This window comes from Mus musculus, chromosome 14 (assembly GCF_000001635.26).
Source record: "Mus musculus strain C57BL/6J chromosome 14, GRCm38.p6 C57BL/6J".
Lineage (NCBI taxonomy): Eukaryota > Metazoa > Chordata > Mammalia > Rodentia > Muridae > Mus > Mus musculus.
In genome coordinates this window covers 55,221,797-55,246,001 of record NC_000080.6, presented here as the reverse complement: position 1 = coordinate 55,246,001, position 24,205 = coordinate 55,221,797, and the positions used below count along the sequence as shown (strand labels likewise).

At 46.4% G+C, this 24,205-nt stretch overlaps 1 protein-coding gene across 3 annotated transcripts; it reads right to left on the bottom strand.

Annotated features, from left to right (window-relative positions):
- Positions 1-4,561: 4,561 nt before the first annotated feature.
- Positions 4,562-23,995, bottom strand: Dhrs2 (dehydrogenase/reductase member 2). 3 transcript variants are annotated; one of them, NM_027790.2, is made up of 11 exons: positions 23,934-23,995; positions 22,153-22,234; positions 12,608-12,684; positions 11,206-11,359; positions 9,796-9,973; positions 8,670-8,771; positions 7,184-7,254; positions 6,147-6,198; positions 5,509-5,643; positions 5,134-5,189; positions 4,562-4,865 (listed from the first exon to the last, which is right to left on the bottom strand). In NM_027790.2, exons 4-11 carry the CDS (start codon positions 11,346-11,348, stop codon positions 4,754-4,756), a joined length of 849 nt encoding a protein of 282 aa, NP_082066.2. In that variant the 5' UTR covers positions 11,349-11,359; positions 12,608-12,684; positions 22,153-22,234; positions 23,934-23,995; the 3' UTR covers positions 4,562-4,753. The 3 variants fall into 3 exon arrangements, with proteins under 3 accessions (NP_082066.2, XP_011243502.1, XP_006519633.1); XM_011245200.3 differs by lacking the exons at positions 22,153-22,234; positions 23,934-23,995 and adding an exon at positions 17,246-17,270 and having other exon boundaries at positions 4,563-4,865; XM_006519570.2 differs by lacking the exons at positions 12,608-12,684; positions 22,153-22,234; positions 23,934-23,995 and adding an exon at positions 12,062-12,118 and having other exon boundaries at positions 4,563-4,865.
- Between the last annotated feature and the right edge of the window lie 210 nt (positions 23,996-24,205).

Below are 24,205 nucleotides of genomic sequence, written 5' to 3'. Positions count from 1 at the left end.
ATCAAGAAACCCCGGTCACAAAGATACAAATCTCTTAAGGGTTGACCCCAAGTTCCTGAAGAACATTGCTTTGCCAAGGAGTGTAACAAGAAAAGCCTGAAGAAGATGTGGGCCAACGATTCAAAGGCAGTGAGCGCATGTGCAGAGGCCGTCAAGGCCCTGGTGAAGCCTCAGGCCATCAAACCCAAGATGCCAAGGGGCCCCAGCTGCAAACTCAGCCATCTGGCTTTCAACACTCACCCCAAGCTTGAGAAGTGGATTCCAAGCTACATGGCCAAGGGTCACAGGCTCTGCCAACCAAAGCCCAAGGTTCAAACCAAGGCAGAGACCAAAGCTCCAGCTAAGGCCCAGGCTTCAGCTCCAGCTCAGGCTCCCAAAGGTGCCCAGGCCCCTGTGAAGACCCCATAGAAAAGGCTCCTGCCAGTGTGAAGACAGATGGACTGATGTGGCACACCTACCTACGCACTGTTTGCAGATGACCAGTGTCCTATGCTGTTTTTACAAAGAAACTTGAGGCAAGATTAAAAAAAAAAGTCAGTAGCCCTTCTATATACAAATGATAAAATGGCTGAGAAAGAAACTAGGGAAACAATGCCCTTCAATATAGCCACAAATAATATAACTATCTTAGTGTAACTCTAACCAAGCAAATGAGAGACCTGTACTACAGGAACTTCAAGTCTTTGAAGAAAGAAATTGAAGATATCAGAAGATAGAAAGATCTCTCATGCTCATGGATCAGTAGGAATGATATAGTAAAAATAAGCATCTACCAAAAGCAATCTACAGACTCAATGCAATCCCCACCAAAATTCTAACCCAATTCTCTACAGACCTTAAAAGAACAATTCTCAACTTCGTGTGGAAAAATGAAAACCTCAGAATAGCTAAAACAATCCTATACAATAAAAGAATTTCTGGAGATATTACATCCCTGATTTCAAACCGTACTACAGAATAATGGCAATAAAAACTGCATGGTTTTGGTATGAAACAGACAGATTGATCAATGGAATAGAATTAAAGACCCAGAAGTAAATCCACACCCCAATAGACACTTGGTTTTTGATAGAGAAGCCAAAATTATACAATGGAAAAAGAAAACATCTTAAATAAATGGTGCTGGTCTAACTGGATGTCTACATGCAGAGGAATGCAAAAAGATCCATATCTGTCACCCTGCACAAAACTCAAGTCCAAGTGGACTTGACAAAGAGAAAGTGGGCTATAGCCTTGACACTGGCATAGGAAACAACTTCCTGAACAGAACCCAAATAGCTCAGGCACTAAGAGCAACAATGAATAAATGGGACCTTGTGAAACTGAAAAGCTTCTGTAAGGCAAAGGTCACCATCAAAGAGACAAAATGGCAGCCTATAGGATGGGAAAGAGCTTCATCAACCCCACATACAACTGAGGGCTGATATTCAAAATATATAAAGAATTCAAGAAAGTAGACATCAACAAACCAAATAGCCCAATTTTAAAATGGGGCATAAATCTAAACAAAGAATTCTTGACAGAGGAATCTCTGTCAATAGAAGCACTTGGAGAATATTCAACATCCTTAGTCATCAGGGAAATGCAAGTCAAAACAACTCTGAGATTCTATTGTATACCCATCAGAATGGCTAAGATCAAAAATTCAAGCAACAGTTCATAGTGGCAAGGATGTGGAGTAAGGGGAATAAGTCCTCCATTGCTGTGGGAGTTCAAACTTGTATAGCCACTTTGGAAATCAATTTGGCAGTTTCTTAGAAAACTGGGAACAGATCTACCTCAAGACCCATTGATACCACTCCTGGGCATATAGCCAAAAAAAATGTTCCACCATACTACAAGGACATCTGCTCAACTATGTTCACAGCAGCTTTATTCATAATATCCAGAAACTGGAAACAACCTTGATATCCCTCAGCTGAAGAATGGATAAAGAAAATGTGGTTCATTTACACAGTGGAATAGTATTCAGCTATTAAAAACAATGACACTGCTGGGCGTGGTGGCGCACGCCTTTAATCCCAGCACTCGGGAGGCAGAGGCAGGTGGATTTCTGAGTTTGAGGCCAGCCTGGTCTACAAAGTGAGTTCCAGGACAACCAGGGCTACACAGAGAAACCCTGTCTCGAAAACCAAAAAAAAAAAAAAAAAAAACAATGACATTATGAAATTTGCAGGCAAATGGATGGAACTAAAAAAGATCATTCTGATTGAGATAATCCAGACCCAGAAAGACAAACATGGTATGTACTCTCTTATAAGTGGATATTAGCTGTAAAGTAAAAGATAACCATGCTACAGTTCACAGATCCAAAGAAACTAAGTAACAAGGAGGGCTCAAGGTGGACACATAAATCTCACTAAGGGAAAATAGAATAACTATCCTGGGGAGAGGGGAGGCTAGCCTAGGGAGGGAGTCAGATGCAGGGAAGACAGAGGGCGAGAGTGCTGGGAGAGACAACTGGAATCTGGGTCAGGCAGCTTTTCTGGGATGAGCTAGAAACCTAGGGCAATGGAAACTCCCCAGAATCTATGAGGGTGACCCTAGCTACAATTCTTAGCAATGGGGAATATGGAGCCTGAACCAGCTATCTCCTGTAACCAGGAAAGACTTCCAATGAAGGGATAGGAACACCAAACAAGCCACAAAACTTTTGACCTACAATTTGTCCGGCCTACAAGATATGCAGGAGTAAAGATGGAGCAGAAATTGAGGGAATGGCCAACCAATGACTGATCCAGCTTGAGACCCATGCAATGAGATGGAGCCCACAGGGACACTGTTAATTATATTCTGCTATCTTACAGACAGGAACCTAGCACAACCATCATCAGAAAGGCTTCACCGAGCAACTGATAGAAACAGATGCAGAGATCCATAACCAAACATTAGTTAGAGCTTGTGAAATCCTACACAAGAAGGGGAGATGGAATCATAAGAACCAGAAGAGTGAAGGACGCCAAAAGAAACCTTACAGAATCAATTAACCTGGGCCCATAGGGACTCACAGAGACTAAACTGTCAACTAGAGAGCATACAACAGACTGACCTAGGCCCTATGCACATATATAACAGTTGTCTGACTTGATCTTTATGCAGAACTCCTAACAGCAGGGACTGGGGCTGGCTGACTCTGACTCTGTTGCCTGACTTTGGATGCTTTCCCAGTACTTGGCTGCCTCATCTAACCTCAATAGGAAAAGATGTGCCTAGTCTTACAACTTCATATGCCAAGACTAGTTTATATCCATGGGAGGCCTCTTTTTTTCTGAGGAGAAAGGGAGAATAGAAGAAATTAATTAATTTTAAAAAGATAAATATGATGTAATTTCCTCTGTGTACAAATACTCCACTACATAACGTCAGAGACTAGAATAATGGTTTCAGGAGCTAGAAAAGTAGGAGAGGGGAAAATAGGATTGTCTTACCTGTGAGTGTTAAGTGGAGTTAGATAGAAGGAATAAAATTTGTTATTCTGTTGTCCTACAGTGTAATAACAGCTAGTAACACTACATTGTTACAAAGTAGCTAGAAGAAAGAATTTTGGGTGTTTCCACCACAATGAAAGAGAAATGTTTGAGGCAAGGATATGCTCATCATCTGGTGTTGTGTATCCATTTCTTCTCAACTAAAACACTTCCTGCTGGAGGGAGGAGGGAAAGTCATACAACTTGCATGACTCAGGAAGCTCAAAAGAATTACAAGTTTTACAAGGCCCCTCCCTGAAGCTTCATAAGCAGTAACAATTGCTGAGGAGGGAAGACTCTGAGCAGTGGCAAGGTGGGATGCATCTTTGGAGATTTATCACCCACAGCGGGGGTGATGCACCTGCCTTTGAGTCAGCCAGGCTCCTGTAAGTAGCCCCAGTAAATTCAATGGTTTACCTTGCTGAACTTGAATGAAATCGCCTCTTTGGCCTGTAATTGGTGTCCCACCTAGGGAGAATGAACATCTTACATCTTCCCTGGAAGAGTCACACTCTGCCTTGATTTGATCACAATACAATGTAAATACAAAGTAAAAAAGAAAAAACTCTTAAGATGATTTCTACAGCCTTTACAAATAAGTGGTTAATATTTAGTTAGCACTCAACAAGGTAAAGAGCCATCACCACATCTAGGCCATAAGAAATTATGGAAATTTACCTGCTTAAAGGATGCCATCTGACAAAAGTTTTCTTTGGCAGACAGAATAACTTAGACATGGCAAAGGGACAAGAAAGGAGCATGAGAAATACATTCTATGACCTCATCCTTGCCTGACTCCCAGTCTGCCTCCAATTGGCCAAACTCACTTGGAAGCCAGAGACCAAAGGACTTGAAGTATCTACAGATTGTCCCAGGGCATGGAGTCAACACCAAGGAAAGGGTAGGTTTGGAAGAGCAGATGGAAAGGCTCCTGCCTGATTTCTAACTTCATATGAATGAAAGAAGAGAGGGAGGGATTTTTAAAAATAACTGTTATGTATGAGTGACAGTAGTAAGAAAGGAAAATAACCCAGGGAAGACTCATCTGGGTCAAGAGGGCAGTAGGTCAAGAGGCAAACAGGAACATGTCCAGAAGTGTCCAAACAAATTTATTCCAAACGAAATCTTTAAACACCTGCTTTCCTTCACAACATTTCAGTAAGTATCCCTATATGACCTGGATCCCAAGCACATCTTAAGGCTCTACACCTACATATTTCCCACCAAGCCCTGTGTCTTCTTCCACTTGAGGACTTCAACCCCAGTCTCTAACCCATGCTGTCTCTTCACAGTTTAGAGGAGAAGCCAGCCACCATGATGTTCTCCCCAGTGATGTAGCTGGCATCTGAGGAGCACAGGAAGGATACAAGCCCGGCACATTCTTCCGGCTCCCCTAACCTGTGGGAGAGAAGAGATGAGGTCACAGAAAACAGTAATGGGCTCTGACCTGGGCTTCTGCAGTCCTCAATGTCCACCTAGCATTCACCAACCTCAATGGGAGGGTAACAGTGGCTGCTGGCAAACCTGCCCTCCTGCCCCCAACTCAGGATTCCAGAAGGGGAAACAGCTGGCAGAATGGCAGCTGGAATGAGGTCTTTTTCATATTGAAAAATAATTTTCCCTAGAAAGAGACACAGAGCACTGACAACCCCCGAGCCCAACCTACCGCTTCACTCCGAAGATTTTATTCATGTCAGGCAGCATGTTTGGCATCGTTTTCTCCTAGAGAGAGATTGCAGAACCAATGTCAGGCAGAGGACTGGTGATACAGTAGGGCAGAAACAGCATCTCGGCTGATCCATACCTCCATGGAGGATAGGATGAGCACCAGTCTGCTCAAAGAAGAAAGAGACCCTCATCCTTCAGCAGAAAAGTAAGGGCTGCCCAAAGACTGACTCTGGCATGGGGATCTCGCTGCATGCCTAGGCTCTGTGGGCATCCATTCAGATGGAAGACTGGCCCCAAAAGGGACCAGAAGGTCTGTGGAGAGGATGATGTAGGAGGGCGGTGACTGAGATCGGAAGGTGCATGTCATGCTCACCCGTAGGCTAAAGTCAGTCTTGATAATTCCTGGCACTAGGCAGTTGACTCTGATGCCCTTTGGAGCCAGCTCCACAGCCAGAGACTTGCAGAGCCCCAACAGAGCGGTCTTGCTGGTGTTGTAGACGCCCAGTTTCTGAGAAGCAAAGAATCAATGTGGTTGGAAGGGATCTTCCCGGAACAAAGGTAGTTTCTGGGCTGCAGACTACAAAGATGTACCTGACTGTAGGCCTGAACACAGACTCTCTCCCCTTGTGCCTCACCACCCCAACAGTAGTATTTTCAAAGAGTCAGGTTATCAAGTTGCTACCATGTATATCCAAGCTTGACACAGTGTTGCACTGTTCTTTTGAATAGTCGGTGAGAACACTAGAATTAGGAGATTCACGGTTCTAGCCTGGCAGGAAGGCAAACTAGCATCACTTACAGGCAAATAGCAGATTTTTGCCCCTTGGGGGTAAAATGAGATCATACTATCTGACCTAGAGCATTCACAATTCCATCCCGGAGACACGTAGTTTATTTCTATTTTATCTAGCATCAACAGTCAGTTAGTTCTCCCACGCCCTGCTACAAGGTCTCACAAGAAATCAAGGCAGCTGGCGCTAACCCAGCTTACCAAAGAGTGCTCATACTCACTGGAACTGGTACATAAGCCACTCCGGAGGACACCAGAACAACGCTGCCTCCCCTTGAGGAAAAAGGGATGCGGAATGAAATTAGAGATTCATTCGATTAAAAGAGTCAGGAAGTGCCTGGCGTGGTGGCACACATCTTTAATCCTAGCACTTGGGAGGCAGAGGCAGGCGGATCTCTGAGTTCGAGGCCAGCCTGGTCTACAAAGTGAGTTCCAGGACAGGACAGCCAAAGCTACACAGAGAAACCCTGTCAAAAAAACCAAACCAAACCAAACCAAACCAAACAAACAAACAAACAAACAAAAAGTCAGGAAGCTGCTTTTACACTAAGAGTAAACCAGTTCAGAATTCACAGTGAAAATGTAAAAGGCTTAGCAAATATCTAGAACTTCGAGACATAAGACATCTAAATTAGTGGACATTAAAGTCACTGCCACCCAATAAATACAGCCAGAGTGGTATCCCTTAGATAGGGCCCCCAAAGTGAAGTAGCACACCCAGATGGCAAAGCTCAAGTAATGTTCAGATGTTGGAGGGACCTCCATGGAGTCAGTGGATCATCAAGGAGTCCCAAGCTTTAACCAGCCCTGTGTAACCACAGGATACACAGAAGGAACAGGCTGTGTAGCAGGTCAGAGGAAGGCATTCGTGGTGCCTTTGACCAGGAGAGAAACAAGTGAGATGGCCTACAATGGAAGGCAAGAAGGAGAGATGGGGACCCCAGACTGCTTCACTCTGAACCCTTCATCATAACAGATGTCACAAAAAGCAAGGTTCCTAAGATGAATGCCATAGGGCCTGAGAAAGGTCTTTTGAGGATATGGAAGGCAAGCCTTGTTCTCATCCAAGAAAGGATATCACAAGTCATGTCCTTGGGGGCCACAGCAGGTCTAGAAACAAGACTTGTCCCAAATGACACACCTGTCACACACATACACACACCCCAATACATCTTCAACTACTTTGGCCTCTACCCAAGCATTTCCTGTGGGTAAAAATTAACCTATGTGGCCCCCACTAGCTCCCACAGGCACTTACCTTCTGTTCTCCATGTAGGGCAGCACCTTGCTTAGCAACAGAGCTGGAGACTTCACATTTACATCCAGGATCTGAAATACCAAATAATACAGAGGTTGGGCTGTGGAGACGGACACCACCATCTGGGGCCCTGTCCTGGAGCCAGACCAGAAACAAAGCTCCGTGAGTGCGGGAGGAAGCTAAGACACTGAGTCCTTTCACTGTGTGTGAGGGACAGAGTTTGTCTGAAGTAACCCATGCTTCTGAGGCCCCTAAGCTCTCTAGGCCTCAGAGAATTACCAGACTGTGTGGCCTAAGGATAATACCAATACTAGTAGTAACCCTTCTCATTGTCGGCTCCCACACTTCCACCACTGCCTTCCACAGGAAAGGCTGGGGAAGCACAGGAAAGTGAGGGTGAGGAAGTTAGTTAACAGTGACTGACTGAAAGGGAGACTGGGTGAGAGAAAGGAAGTCTGTACTCAGCACCTATCCTACCTCAGGAAGTGTTAGGAACCGGGGCTGGTGTTGCTCATTCATATACTAATTATCTGGGATAATATTTTGGTTGGGTTAGGTTGGGTTAAGCCTTTTTGCAGTGTTGGAACTCCAACCCTGGTCATCTATAGAAAGAAAGAAAGAAAGAAAGAAAGAAAGAAAGAAAGAAAGAAAGAAAGAAAGGAAGGAAGGAAGGAAGGAAGGAAGAAAGAAAGAAAGAAAGAAAGAAAGAAAGAAAGAAAGAAAGAAAGAAAGAAAGAAAGAAAGAAAGAAAGAAAGAAAGAAAGAACGAACGAACTGGGAAAACCTGGATGTGGTTGGAGGGTGAGGTGGAGGGACTGGAAGGTGGATCAAGGAGAGCCAGAGAACATGGAAACCATAGAGGGAAACGTGGGGCAAAGTCTACCAAGAGGAAATGGAGGGGTGGCCCACAGGAAGGGATTGGTGCATTGATATCATGAGCCCATTCCTTGCCACTAGGGACAGGATGGAGCTCAGACATTACTAGTCATGGATGGGCTCTTCAGGATAACAGGTGTGGGGTCTGCAGAGGCAATAGGGGCTCCCTGAGTACTCAGTGACTTCCAGCTGGGATGGCAGAACTGGGGAGAGTCCCATCTGTCCCCTGTATCTCTGCACAGATGAGGTGACCCTCTGAGCTCCCAGAGATGCTCCTTGGAACAGCCAGACTCAAGGATTCACAGAGAGGCCAACTGATCCAGTTGTAACGTTTTATAAACCTGAGCCAGAGCATCTCTGCCATAGACAGACCCAGAAATCATTTTCTGGCATCTCAGGACTTAGGAACGGCAATCAGCCCAAGGAGATTCAACATGTTCTACTGGAACCTGGTAGAGCCTGGGCCTGAATCAGGTAAGTCCCATCTTCATTTACCCAAGCCAATGCTGGCACAGCTATATGGAAACTCGGGCATGGTGTGGGCACATGCATTCTTAGAGTCACGAGTAGATGTCTACACCACTTAGGCTGTGTAAGGCACTCTGCTCACCTTGTCCCAGATCTGTTCACTGGCTCCCAGGGTGCTTCCCACCAGAGGGTTGACTCCGGCCACACACACAAGGAAGTCAATGCCCCCAGAATGCTTCAGGGCCTGCAGAGCAAATGATCGGGCATGGAGGTGAAGGAATGAGGTGAAGACCCAAAGAAAACCACAACTATGTTTTGAATCAGAAATATCTCCACAGGTTCATGTTTTGAATGTTTGTTCCCCAGCTATCGCTCTGTTTGGGGAGGCTATGGATCTTTAGGAGGTGAAGCCTAGCTGGCACAGGGTCACTGATGGCAGTCTTTTGAGGGTTACACCCAGCCCACAGTACCTGCCACACTTTCTGCATGCTGGTATACTGTGATGGGAACAGACTTGGCCACATACTTCCACGCCCATGCCTTCCCAGCCATTGCCATGATGGACAGAAACCACAAACCAAGATAACCCTTTATTTAACTTGTTTCTGTCGGGTATTGTGACAACAGTCAACTAAAGCAGTGCTAACTGGCCATCCTGGGGCTGGGCCAGGCTGGAGCCAGATCCTGACAGAGACTGAATAAAATGGTGTCTCTTGCCTCCTGGGGTGAATATAGTTTCTGCCCTGTAAGGCAGGCATCTCATTGGTCTCTGGGTCCCATCCTTCCAGACCTTTGCTCTCAGCTCTTCCATTTCTAGTTAATTCCTTCTCTGCTGACTCCTCTGATCTGGAAGGCTCCTCCTTTGTTTACTACAGCCCTGCCTGTTCTATGTTCCTTCAGATCCCACCTCACAACTCACTTCTTCTGGGGTGGTTACAGCAGGAGCTCCTATTTCAGAGGCTAGTCTAATGGACTAGCAATACAATCTATGTTGGGCCAGGGCCACACTGCTCAGTCTTTATCGTGGAGACAGATCACTTGGGGATTTGACAACTCCGGCCCCTAGGAGGTTTTAGGCAAGATCCTCAGTTGTCTCTTTGCTTAGTATGAGCAACACAGCTGTCCCTACCTGTCATGGAATCTTTTAGTCACATCTCACTATCCAGAGAATGTGGGGTTGGCTTCATTTACAGACATAGAGACTCTGATTCCCTCAAGTCAGGGTTAGACCCATGTCCTCTCATCTGTCCCAGCCTGTAGCTCCTTACTGTGGTCACAAGGTGCTGGCGGTCCTCAGCCTTCCCCACGTGGCACATGGTGCCAGTCACACTCAGCCCCTCCTCCTTCAATATGGTCACAGCTTCATCTACATTCTCCTGCTTCCGGCTGCTGATGACCACATGTGCCCCATCCTGGGCCAGACGCCTGGCGATGGCAAAGCCAATCCTGTCGGCAGAAGAGGAGATGGTGGCGATGGTTTCAGCCCTCTCTGTCTTGTTCCCAGACAGACCCTGATGACTATGTTGCCCAGAAGTGGCTTCCAGGTCTTTAGTAGCAGGCCAGAGAGATCGGTGAGCACATGCCACATGCTAGTCGCTCACAATCTGCTCATTCCATTCTCACAGATGTACGTGTGATAAGTATATTATATCAATGAAGAGGTCTTTATGATTTTACTAAAAGGAACTTTGAAAAGTCATCTTCCATCAGAAGAGTCATACCCTTGTTGGCTATGGAGCCTATGAGCCTAAAGACTCAGCATGGCCGCTCTCTCCCAGCCCCAGGCTGGCATGGATTAGACTCTCTCTAGATCTATTGCCTGCCCTCTAGGCTGCAATTTTAAAACTTCTCTCTTGGAGAATGTGCAACTCTCTAGGTCTCCTATCACTGAGGAGGTCTGAAGACTCTTAACTGGCATTGGTTAAACAACTATGATCAAGGAAGAGAAAAGAGGCATGTGCCCAGCATCTTGTCAAAATGATCTGGATATCTGGGAATTTTAAAGGTGTTTTATGTGTTATGAATACTGAGAATTGGGGGCACACAGAAAGATGTAAGCCATCACAGGGGCCTGGAAAGTCTAGTTCCTTCGTTTTCCCAGGTGACTCTAAACATATGTTGGTGATGTTGAGACCATAAAAAATCAAGAGGTTGATGAGCTCCCTCCATCGGGGGATGGTAAGAACTCATTATGAAGCGCATAGCAATATGGGAGCCAGGGGACAACTGGAGGTGGGGGGCCGTGGGAACCAGGGTCATAGACCATTCTGAGCTGGTGGCAGGACACCCACACAGTCCTGGTGCCATAGGAAGTATGATGACAAAGTCCTTTGTGTCTGAGGCATGATAGGTATCAGGCTTTTTTCTCTTAGCAGAGATTCACAAGACAGTGGCTGTGTTGGTATGAAAGACAGGGAGGCAGATGTGCTGTTGTGATGGTAAAATCTTGATTATGGAGGGACTGCCCTACCGACGGTTGTAAGAGGCTACATTTGGTCTCCGCGCTCTTCGTAGGATTCAGAAAACAGATCTTTTAAGGAGAGCTGTTGAGATACAGAGTTAAACACCAGGCTGTGTGATAGTTGTGGGGGAAGCTGTGATGCACGAGATGTGTGTGTCCTTGGAGACCATGGCAACGCCTCCTGGTAATGAGCCAGCCAATACTTCCAGTCACTCACCCTCTCGTGGAACCAGTGATCACAGCCACTTTCCCAGCCAGGGAGCGATTCTCATCCGCTGTCTTGCTGAACCTTCGAGCTGAGAGAGGTAGACACAGAGAGCCCCTAAAGGCCCATGGGATAGGCCTGAATATGGCAGCCATTGAAGAAAGACCTGTGAAGACAATCATGGTTACAAACTACACTGGGACCTGCACTCTTCTGGACACTCCCTGACGGGTGTTCCACCATCCTCCAGACTTTCCAGAAAAGCACAGAGCTCTTCATGTACTTGCTGTAACATAGGCTCAGGGCAGGCTTCTCCCATCAGGAGCCACAGCATAGTATGTAACCAGGCTGTGCTCTGGGAAGATGCCTGGGAGACACTTGCCTGACCTGTCTTCATTCCTCCAGTAAGGAAAATCATCTACAGGATGCTTCTTAGTATCACCTTCAGACTTCTTCTGCACATCCTTTATCCAAGCATTGAAATTTGCATTTTCTTTGAAGGCTCAAACCCAGGGCCTAATATACGTTAGGTAGGTACTCTGGGCTACTTCCCAAGCCCTTGAGCATTGAACTTGTTTCTTCTCAGCATTTTCAGTTTCCAACCATTCCTTTACCTGGTACACTCTCCTCTCCCCTCAGCTTCCTCCCCAAAAAAACCATCAACAACCCGTTTGTCAGGGATAGTAAACTTACCAGCATGTCTAACAAGCAAGTTGCTTCCCTCAACACAGCTCTCCCACTCAACTCCGTGGAAAGCCCACTCCTTTCCTGTTCTCAACTCTATCACCAGGCTTCTTTCACTACCCTTACCTCCTCCTGACCCAAAATCACACCTCCCAGACTCCTCTGCCCGAAGAGCCCGCATCACCTTGTCATTCTAACTGCATCAGCAGTACCTCTGTGAGGAGCGGGTGTGGCGGCAGTCCCAAAGGCGCCAGGGACTGCAGCTAAGTCGTATGACTTGCACCTGACTTCCTCATATAAGCCACAAACATCTTGAGAGCTGCACAGGTGTACCAGGATACTGGTGAATCCATTTTAATGGAGATATGCCCCTGCTGCCCTGATTAGCTGAAGCTGCGTGCCTGGTGAGGTGGCGTGGCCTGCTGTGTGTGGATGGGAACTGAGAGTACATAAGAGTGAGAGGCCCGGGTCAGAGGGAGGATGATTATTCGAGGGGGATATAAACAAGGGAGATATAAACAAGAAGAAACAGGACTGAATAAACGTGTGCTGAAGGATCCTGTTGCAGCGTCGTTCTTCCTGGCCAGTTGGGCGCGCGCAAGATACCTCATCTCTGAAGCCACCTCTCAGGCCAGCCCCCCTCCCCCATCTCAAACCCTGCCTCACCATGCTTAATCTTCATTGTCAGTTTAATTGGATTGCGAAGTGCCTCTGGCATTCAGGGGCTTACCTGTGGACTTATCTATGAAGATGTTTCCAGAGAGGATTACTGCGAAGGAGCTGCCGTGAGGTGAGTGCGATCCCTGACTGAAGAAACAGAGGAAAAAGAGAAAGTTGGAAGAGTCAAGTTTTGTCTTTGCTTCCTGAGGCACTGACTCGAAACCCCTGCCAGGCCTCCCCACCTTGAGGAGCTGAATCCCTTCTTAAGCTATGAGGCAAAACAAATCCCTGCCCCAGTGCATGGCTCCTGTCAGGTACTGAGTCTCAGTGCGGAGAAAGCTGATGAATGCTTTCCCTTGCCACATAGTAAGAAGAAACACCCAGTCTCCAGCCCAGCTGCCGCAGAAGCACACGTCAAGGCAAGTGGTTGTTTGGGGAGGCGGTCTTGGGAAGCAATGTTAAAACTGGAGTGGTGTAGACGAGAGGAAAGAGAAAACAACCTAGGAAAGGTGCATGTCTTAGACCTCTGTAGTCTACGACAGTTCATCTCTGCTGAGGAGCTCTGAGCCACTGACTCAAATGTCAGCGGGAATCCAAGGAAACTGATGACACTTAGGTTGGATGAACATTGGCAGTGCCTGCAGGACTTCAGGCTCTAACACTGAAATTTACCTTCTAGGAAACTCATGAATCCCATACAAGCCAGGAGAGGTAACCTTCCTGATATATTTCCAGCACCTGTCAGTCAGTGATTGGATTCCATACTCAGCAGGGAAGGTTTGACGACACAATACTCTTGTGCTCTTGAGATACAAAGCAACAAAACCAAGTCCCATAACCCCCAAGAAATGTGTGACATATCAACCTAAGCATTATAATGAATGAAGGTGAATGCCCAGGGATTAAGAATAAGGGGAGGGCCTTTGGGAGAAGCGAGGTGGAGCTTGAGGGTAGAACAACCTACACTAGGAGATAGGACTGAAGACTTCCCCAGGCACAAAGTGAGCTGGGGAGGTGACTGGCATAGGAGAGCAAACAGCCTAGGTTTGGGGGGATGATGTGAAACCATGGGGCAGTAAATAAATGATAGCAAAAATATCCCTCTGGGTCCTAGTAACTAAAAAATCCTAGTCACTCCTCATATGCCTAGCTTCGTCTTGACTTAATCCTTACTATACTTTCTGACTGGTCTTCCAGTCTTTATGTACAGATTAAGGCCAAGCAAAAACAATGACTTAGTATAGAAACCTAACCTAGCCTTTATTGGGAACAGGGTCATGAGTCTCTAAAACTTGACAGGGTCACAGCTGTTCTAGGCATAAAGCTTTAAGCCACCGATCACCTTTGATCAAAATTTTTGAATTTTAAGGCAAGTTTAATCTTGTTTACCTCAAGGAGTGTTAGGGAATAAATTGTGTCACCTTACAAATCATGTGGAGGCTTTACCCTCCAGGGCCTTGGGTGTCACCATGCTTGGAGAGGAAGCCATCAAAGAGATGATCATGTTGAAACAATGTTGTAGGAGATAATGAAACAATCTGACTGGCATCATTAGGAGAAGGCGGAATTTAGCTATACCAAAGGGACAGTAGATATTTGTACAGGCTTACATGAAGACAGTGACAAGATGGCCACCTGCAAGTCACTGGGAGATGTCAGGAGAGATTGTGGATTTACAGCTTTTCTGTGGCTTAAGACACCTGGCCTTGTTACCAAATCCTGGTAACTTAGTGTCAACAGCAACAAAGGGGGAGACAAGCCAATGATTTTCTGTGATACCTCATTTCTCCCAACTCTCCTTTTACCAAGAGATACACGCATAAGAAGAAACCATGACCTGCCAGAAAACAATCCGGAGAAAAACAAAAATAAAAAACAAAGCCCGGGAGGTTGGAAATGCAGTTCAATGGAAGAGCGAGGCACTTGCCAGCAAATGCAAGGCCCTGGGTGGTCTCACAACACACCAGAGAAAAGAAACCAAAGAAATGAATCCACAAGTCTCAGGTCTGTCGATTCCTGGAGCACAGAGGTGTTGGTAAAGCGAGTAAAAGAGATGGGTCTTCCTCGATGCAGCAGTAGCATCTGAGAAACAACTGAGGCCGTTCAAGACAACCGCCATGCTTGCATTTTTATGCTCTGTCCCCGACCTGCCGGGATTTACCACATAGCGAATCATGTGTGCCCATTTTTGGTCCAGAAAATGTCACCATTCTATATCTGTTCCTCCAAAAGAAAATGATGAACAGAAAGGAGCATCTCTCTGGCTTGCAACTGCACGATACATCTCTCATTCTAGTCCCACTCAATGCTTGACAAATGTCTACATAGAAAATAGATAGAGGAAGTCTTTCTGGTCTCTTTGATGATGATTCAGTGTCGCAGAACACTCTGCAGGCGGGACAAGCTGTAAATGGAAGGTTTTATGACTGGTTTGGTGTCCCAATCCCTCCACTTGAGGTCCTGCTTTGTTACAGAAGGATCAGAAGAACCAGGAGGGGTCAGGGATACCACAAGAACACGGTAACACAGAATCAGCACAAATCAGCAAAAGGCCACAGAATCAACTGACCCGGACTCATGGGGGCTCACAAAGATCAGGGAGCCTACAGGGGTCTGACCTAGGTCCCCTGCATGGAATGTTATAGCTGAGTAGCTCGGTGTTCCTGTGCACATCCTAACAGTGGGAACGGGGGCTGTTCCTGACTCTTTTGCCTACTTGTGGGACCCTTTCTCTCCTACTGGGTTACCACGCCCAGCCTTGATGTGATGCTATGTGCCTGGTCTTATTGTAGCTTGACAAGACATGTTTGGTTGACATCCCTGGGAGGCCTGTTTTTTTCTTAAGGTGGAATAGATCTGGGGTGGAGAGGGGGGAGAGAATGAGGAAAGGAGAGGGGTGAGAAGCTGCAGTTGGATATAACATATGATGGAAGAACTTTTTAAATGGAAAAAGAAAGAAAAAAGATAAAGGCTGGAGGTGTTGCTTGCTAAGAGAATGCTTGTCTAACAAGCACAGACCCTGGGTTCATTCCTTAGTACTAGAGAGAGGGAGAGAAGAGGGAAAGGGAGAGAAGAGGGAAGGGAAGGGAAGGGGAGAGGACTGGAGGGGAAGAGAGAGGGGAGGAAAGGGGAGGATAGCTGAACCCAAATGTGTTACCAAAGTGACCAATTAAATTGTGGGAAACCGCCCCCACATTCGCCGTTACAAGATGGCGCTGACAGCTGTGTTCTAAGTGGTAAACAAATAATCTGCGCATGTGCCCAAGGTAGTTCTCCACCCCATGTACTCTGCCTTCCCCGTGACTACAACTCGGCCATGGGCTGCAGCCAATCAGGGAGTGATACGTCCTAGGCGAAGGATAACTCTCCTTAAGAGGGAGGGGGTTTCGCTTTCGCTTTGGGCTTGGGGCTTGCTCTGCGCTCTGGCGCTCTGGCGCTCTGGCTCTCTGGCTCCTAAAGATGTAAACAATAGAGCTCTTGCTCTGGCGCTCTGGCGCTCTGGCGCTCTGGCTCCTAAAGATGTAAGCAAAAGGGGGTTTGAGTTTTGCACTCTTGCTCCTGAAGATGTAAGCAATAAAGTTTTGCCGCAGAAGATTCTGGTTTGTTGTGTCTTTCCTGGCCGGTCGTGAGAACGCGTGTAAGAGTTGGTGCCGGAAACCCGGGACAAGAAAACTCGGGACGGGAGTTAACCATCACCGGCGCAAGGAAGATTCCTCATTCCGGAACCAGAACTGCGGGTCACGGTCATAAAGGTTCCCGTAAAACAGACTGTTGAGAAGGATCCAGCGTGGATTCAGAACTCTTCAGCTGGGGAATGGTGGTAATGAAGTGTTCCCACAAAACAGACTGTTGAGAAGGATTCAACTGCGTGAATTCAGAACTCTTCAGCTGGGGAACAGGGTACCCGTAAGTATAGCTTTACAAGGTAAGTCTGGCCTTGAACTTTCTAACGAAATTCAAGACAGTCTATCAGAAGTAAAGTGGGAAATAGCTTTACAAGGTAAGTCTGGTCTTGAACTTTCTAACGAAATTCAAGACAGTCTATCAGAAGTAAAGTGGGAAATAGCTTTACAAGGTATGTTTGGCCTTGAACTTTTTCTAGTGTTAGGAGCCTTTTTGTTCCTTTTCACATGTTATCAAGTGGTTAAGGTAGGGCTGAAAATTCTGGATGAAATTCAGGGCAGTCTATCAGAAGTAAAGCGGGGAGAGAGAGTAGGAGCAAAGAGGAAATATGGTACACAAAATAAGTATACAGGCCTTTCCACGGGTCTTGAACCCGAGGAAAAGTTTAGGTCAGGTAAGAATACCTGGGGAGAGATTAGAAGGAAGGAAAAGAAAAAAGATCAATCAGCGGAGGTTTCTAGGAGAAGGAACCTATACTCATCACTAGGTGAGCTCAAGGAGCCAGTTCTTAATAGTTCTGAATCAGATGAAAAGGCTATTAGGGCCTGGAAGGCGCTCTCCCGAGCAGGTGAAGCCACTGGACAACTAACAAAGATCGTCCAGGGACCTCAGGAGTCCTTCTCAGATTTTGTGGCCAGAGAGACAGAGGCAGGCTCTTGCAGCCTACAAGGTCTTATTGTCCACCCTGGAGTTGTAGATCAGGATTATAAAGGGGAACTTCAGGTTCTCTGTTCTTGTCCTCAAGTTGTCTTTTCTATATCACAAGGGGACAGAATAGCTCAACTAATAATTTTGCCAAGCCTACATGGCTGTTTTCCTTCCTCTGGTATTCCTTGAGCTGCCAGAGGGATTGGTTCTACTGAAAGTGATTCTGATTACTTAATAATGCCTTTAGATTGTTGTCAAATTTTATCTACTCATGTAGGGGTAAACCCTCGTGGCGTCAGGCCATTACAGGTCTGGCAAATGGATGTCACGCATATTTCCTCCTTTGGGAGAAATCAATATTTACATGTTTCTATTGACACCTGCTCTGGTGTAATGTTTGCCACACCTTTAACAGGTGAAAAAGCCTCACATGTGATTCAACATTGCCTTGAGGCATGGAGTGCTTGGGGGAAACCCAAACTCCTTAAGACTGATAATGGACCAGCTTATACATCTCAAAAATTCCAGCAGTTCTGCCGTCAGATGGACGTGACCCACCTGACTGGACTTCCATACAACCCTCAAGGACAGGGTATTGTTGAGCGTGCGCATCGCACCCTCAAAGCCTATCTAATAAAGCAGAAGAGGGGAGTCGAGACTCTACCCCGAGTACCAAGAGTGTCTGTGTCTATGGCACTCTTTACACTCAATTTTTTAAATATTGATGCTCATGGCCATACTGCGGCTGAACGTCATTGTTCAGAGCCAGATAGGCCCAATGAGATGGCTAAATGGAAAAATGTCCTTGATAATAAATGGTATGGCCCGGATCCTATTTTGATAAGATCCAGGGGAGCTATTTGTGTTTTCCCACAGAATGAAGACAACCCATTTTGGATACCAGAAAGACTCACCCGAAAAATCCAGACTGACCAAGGGAATACTGATGTCCCTCGTCTTGGTGATGTCCAGGGCATCAATAATAAAGAGAGAGCAGCGTTGGGGGATAATGTCGACATTTCCACTCCCAATGCCGGTGATGTATAATGCTCAAGTATTCCCCTGCTTTTTTACCACTAACTAGGAACTGGGTTTGGCCTTGATTCAGACAGCCTTGGCTCTGTCTGGACAGGTCCAGACGACTGACACCATTAACACTTTGTCAGCCTCAGTGACTACAGTCATAGATAAACAGGCCTCAGCTAATGTCAAGATACAGGGTGGTCTCATGCTGGTTAATCAACTCATAGATCTTGTCCAGAAACAACTAGATGTATTATGGCAAATAGCTCAGCTGGGATGTGAACAAAAGTTTCCGGGATTGTGTGTTACTTCCATTCAGTATGAGAAATTTACTAGGGCAGCTAATTTGTCAAAAAGTCTTTCTCAGTATATGTTACAGAATTGGACGGCTGAATTTGAACAGATCCTTCGGGAATTGAGACTTCAGGTCAACTCCACGCGCTTGGACCTGTCCCTGACCAAAGGATTACCCAATTGGATCTCCTCAGCATTTTCCTTCTTTAAAGAATGGGTGGGATTGATATTATTTGGAGATACACTTTGCTGTGGATTAGTGTTGCTTCTTTGGTTGGTCTGTAAGCTTAAGGCCCAAACTAGGAGAGACAAGGTGGTTATTGCCCAGGCGCTTGCAGCTCTAGAACATGGTGCTTCCCCTGATATATGGTTATCTATGCTTAAGCAATAGGTCGCTGGCCACTCAGCTCTTGCACACCACGAGGCTAGTCTCATTGCACGGGATAGAGTGAGTGTGCTTCAGCAGCCCAAGAGAGTTGCACGGCTAAGCACTGCAGTAGAAGGGCTCTGCGGCATATATGAGCCTATTCTAGGGAGACATGTCATTTTTCAAGAAGGTTGAGTGTTCAAGTGTCCTTCCTCCAGGAAAAACAACACGGGACCAGACCAGGACCCCTCTAGGTGATGAGCCTGGAAGGAGGTTATGTGTACGGCTCCTTTACCTGCACACTGGGGATTTGACCTCTATCTCCACTCTCATTAATATGGGTGGCCTATTGCTTTTATTAATAGAAAAGGGGGAACTGTGGGAAGCTGCCCCCACATTCGCCGTTACAAGATGGCGCTGACAGCTGTGTTCTAAGTGGTAAACAAATAATCTGCGCATGTGCCAAAGGTAGTTCTCCACCCCATGTACTCTGCCTTCCCCGTGACTACAACTCGGCCATGGGCTGCAGCCAATCAGGGAGTGATACGTCCTAGGCGAAGGATAACTCTCCTTAAGAGGGAGGGGGTTTCGCTTTCGCTTTGGGCTTGGGGCTTGCTCTGCGCTCTGGCGCTCTGGCGCTCTGGCTCTCTGGCTCCTAAAGATGTAAACAATAGAGCTCTTGCTCTGGCGCTCTGGCGCTCTGGCGCTCTGGCGCTCTGGCACTCTGGCTCCTAAAGATGTAAGCAAAAGGGGGTTTGAGTTTTGCACTCTTGCTCCTGAAGATGTAAGCAATAAAGTTTTGCCGCAGAAGATTCTGGTTTGTTGTGTCTTTCCTGGCCGGTCGTGAGAACGCGTGTAAGATTAAATCTCTACCTCAGTCGTCCCCTTTGCCCCAGATCACCAGATGAAAATTATTTTTAAAAAAATTCAAACCAACATGGTAAAAAGAAGGCTCATAAAAATTATAAGGAATGGCTGGAGAGATGGTTCAGCTCTTAAGAGCACTTGGCTGTTCTACCAGAGACCTGAGTTGTGTCCCGGGCACCACACTAGGCAGGACCTGGTACCCAATCCTGGCCTCCAAGGGTACCTGCATCCATACCCACGTGTAGGCACATAAATATGAGTGCACATAAATTAAGTTTTTGATATTTTAAATAACTATGAGAAAAAAAATAAAGACAAACGGGATTATCTCACAAGAAAAACTCATAGCCCCAAACGCCTTCAAAGGATGCTAAGGTGGGAACCACTGTAGATGCTCTGAGGCAGTGGACACAAGAAGCAGGTGTGTCTATGGTCCAAACAAGACTTTTGGAGAAAAATCAAGGGACATCCTCCTGTTAAGAAATGAGCAAGGCCTGCAAGAGGGCTCAGTGAATAGTGACCCCATGAGCCACCAAGCCCAACAGCCTGAGTCTGAGCGCCAGGAACCTATGCAAAGGAGGGAGAGCACTGATCCACGCTGGTGTGTGCATACACACAAACAAATAGGCATAAGAAGATATCAGTATGAACAGTTCACACAACAGATGCTCTAGGGCACAACCAAAGCAACACACCAAAAATGAAGGAGCCTTTAAACTAACTGACAGCAGTGAGACAATCTTTTAATTCAACAAGCCAATAAAAGATAAATACAGCCATGGCAGTGGTGGCCTGCACCTTTGAGCCCAGCACTCAGGAGGCACAGGCAGGTGGATCACTTGAGTTTGAGACCAGCCTGGTCTACAGATGGAGTTCCAAGACAGCCAGGGCTACACAGAAACCCTGTCTCAGATAAGCACAAATAAAACCATGCAAAAAGAATGGGAAAGTAAAAGTACACACTGAAATTAAAATCTGAAAAAGCTAGTTACGGTGACAAACACCTGTCATCCCAGAACATGGGGGCCGGAGGCAGAACTGTGAGATTCAGGCCAGCCTGGGCTATGTGGTAAGGTTTTTGATCCCCTGCTTCCCACTCCATCCCAACAAAGGAAAAAGAGAGCGTGGAGGAGGCAGCACCTGCTATTGCTAAAGGCTTTGTTACTTCTTAGAGACATGGCCGATCCTAGAGCTGGAAACAGGAAAATTATAAAGTAAGCTTGGGCTACCTTGTTCTACCAGAATATTAGTGACCACTGAAATAAATCAATAAGCAAGCAAATCAATAAAGCAAGGAAACGTATCTTTAAAAACTGAAAGGATGGAGTTGTGGGGAAGGGCACAGGGGAACACCTGTAAGGCCCAAGTGACAGAATAAAGGACAGCACATTGGGTTTTAACTCAAAGAACACATAAATAGGTGTGTACGTGCACACTAATGGCCCAAAATTGACTAAGCTCATCACAATGGAACTCTCCTTTTAAAAATAAAAATAAAAAGGCATGGTGACACATACCTATAATCCAGGCACTTAGGAAGATCATGGCTCAGGCCATCTCCCACTATACAGCAAGTTCGAGGCCAGCCTGTGCTACAGGAGACCTGGGGTGGGTGGATAGAATGGTAGGTGTGGAGAAGAAACAAGCCTTTGCAGAAGAATGCTCTCTGCAGTTGTTCCTTCTTGTAAGGAAAGTGAGGTGGGCTTGGAGCCTTATTTCCAAAGAGCATTGAAGAGAGAAAACAATAAATTAACTTTGCAGTGGAGAAATCTGGCAGACACTTCCAAGTGATTATGGTGACGTCACCACAAAAATAAATAATGACAACACTGTGTATCTCCTGACAAAATAAGAGACCACTTCCACCCCGGTATTTCCCCCCCCCCTAAACCCACCAGTCCAGTTAGGAAGACGTCTAACAAACTTAAACTCTTCAAAGCTGTGAACAACATGAGAAGCAAGAGCCCGCTGGATTGTCTCAGAGAGGAAGGAGCAAAGAAGGAGATACCAGGATTAGACACGGTGTGGCATCGTGGACTGAGTCCTGTACTCATCTGAGCATTAGTGTGTTGGGGGAGAGTGGGAGGCAGAATCCGGAAAATGGGAACAAAATACATAGTTAGCTGTAACACCACATCAAGGGCAAGCTTTGATGTTGTTTTATAGGAAACTGACCATAGACAGCAGGCAGCAGGGTGGATGCTGTTTGTGTAACCTTTGCTGTCTTTCGGTGAATCTATTACAACTACAAAGTAAACAAGGATGCTCTTTCTTCCTGAGCTTAGCGAACTCGCAAAGGCAATTTCTTGAACATTGAACGCAGAATTTGGCAAGGATTATTAAAGTTGTGAAAAGTCAGCTCTGGGGGCTAGCAAGATGGCTCAGCGGGTAAGAGCACTGACTGCTCTTCTGAAGGTTCTGAGTTCAAATCCCAGCAACCACATGGTGGCTCACAACCACCTGTAATGAGATCTGATGCCCTCTTCTGGTGAAGTCAGCTACAGTGTACTTACGTGTTTTGGGCTGGAGCAAGCAGGGACTGAGCGTGCGGAGGCCGACTGGAGTGAGCGGGGTTGACCAGAGCAAGCAGAGGTCCTAAAAAATTCAATTCCCAACAACTACATAAAGGATCACAACCATCTGTACAGCTACAGCGTACTCACATACATAAAATAAATAAATAAATCTGAAAGAAAGAAAGGAAGGAAGGAAGGAAGGAAGGAAGGAAGGAAGAAAGAAAGGAAGAAAAAGAAAAGTCAGCTGTTACTATTTGTAATTAGCTAGCTTTGGGGAAGAGCAAGCCACTTTTGTTAGAAATGAATTTGGGGGTCTCAGGAAAATGACCACACAAGCCTAAGTATTTCAGCAGGACAAAAGGCCTCTTTTCTGCAGAAGGGTGCATAGGAAGGGCTTTGTGCAGCCCCAAGTGGTCAGCACCAGGCCCCACATGCTTCCCAGCTAACTGCAAAAGGCACAAGTTAAGAACAACTTCCAAAACCGGGCTGCAAACAGGAACCTGCATTGATTTCCAAAAGAGCTGGCTCTGGAGGAATTTGTATTTCTGCCAAGTGGCTTCTTTACAATTCTTTTTAATGGAGTTCAGCCTCATTTAACCCTTTCCATTCCCCACACTTGTTTGTAAGTTGGCATATTATTCAATTTTCTTACATAATATGCCACACATTTGCAGTGGGACCTGTAGCAACTTCTGAGATGGCAGGATTCCTAGAAGACCCCAAAAGACTCTTCCAGGTCTAATGCGCTCTAGTTTAGCCCCATGGTTCCTCCATCCTCTGCCCTGGCTTGGTGGGAGCAAAGTCTAGGTCTCTGTGAAGGGAGCAGCTCAGCACACTGGTGTCTCTAGAGTAGCTGATAGTTTCACAGTGAAGAATCTAGATTCCGTCTTTTATGTCCTGGTACACCGGAAATGATTATCCATTCCTCCAACAAAAGTGTGTGCAGGTGAGATCAGGAGCATTCAGGGTGGTATGGCCAAGACAGTAGAGCTAGCCCTGGTGGCATAGGTGTGGGGGAGTGAGCCCAACAGTGAGAGAGGAGGTGAGCTGACCCTTGCCAGCTGTGCTACTTGGGTGGGGAAGAGCTGACACCCATGTGTAAGAACGGGAGAGTTGTCAGGTTTCCACCCAGGCCCAGATCCAGGGCTTTGAGTTGGCCCACCCCAACATCTACTCCATCTGTGAACTGCTGGTGTGTGTGAAGAGGCTGGTCCTCCAGAAGGAAAGCTGTAAGATCTGCACAATACAGAGCAACAAGAAGATATCTGACAGGAGTCCCGGGGAGGATCAGTACTGGTAGTGTAGCAGGAGCTAGTGGCCTCTAACCAGACCAATGAGCCATTGCAATGAGTATTTGCAAGAAAAGCTATTTAGGCAAAAGAGTATACTGTATGACACACTGTGACACACGGAAGTTTACATGGTGGGATATTTTGTTTGTTTTCTTTTGGGGGGAAAGTTGCAAGAGTGGAAGGAGGATATGGAGGGACTGGGAGACGAGTGGGTTTAGGGTGCATGATGTAAAATGCACAAAGAATCAATAAGAAGTTCTGGAAAATGAGTGCGGGCCTTTGGACATTCCCTGTCTGTGGGCTCACACTTCCAGTGATGCACAGTGCAGTTACTGACCGCCCCAATCCTCTGGAAGCCAACTCTCTCCCTTTCAGCAGAGGACCTGTGCTAAGAGTGTGTGGGTCCTAAAAGCCTCTGATCTCCCTAAACTCTACAGCCCTCCATTTCTGAGGTCAGGGAGCCTTGGAAGAATACGGCAAACCTACCTCGGGCCAGTGGACTCAGGCACTCAGATTCCTGGAGGGATGTCTCAAGCTGCAGCAGTCACAAAACTACGCGGGTGACAGCCGCCTGCTTTATAGAGGTCTATCCCATCCTCTCTCGCTTCTCAGTCGCCGCCCTTAAGATCACCCTGCTTATTTTCTGTAACACTCCCAAACCCTTTTGATGACTCACGCTGTGTCCTTAGAACTACCTCAGGGTCACCCCCTGAGGCACACCCTTCTATGGCCCCAGATGGGTCCCTAGTAACAGAAGA

Bases quoted from the DNA above. Each gene is read 5' to 3' on its own strand.
- Dhrs2 (NM_027790.2), bottom strand. From the start codon at position 11,348: ATGGCTGCCATATTCAGGCCTATCCCATGGGCCTTTAGGGGCTCTCTG. The intron at 8,772-9,795 runs GTAAGGAGCTAC...TTTGCTCTGCAG, and splicing joins GCCAGCACCTTGTGACCACA to GCCCTGAAGCATTCTGGGGG. The intron at 7,255-8,669 runs GTGAGCAGAGTG...TTGGTATTTCAG, and splicing joins GTGAACAGATCTGGGACAAG to ATCCTGGATGTAAATGTGAA.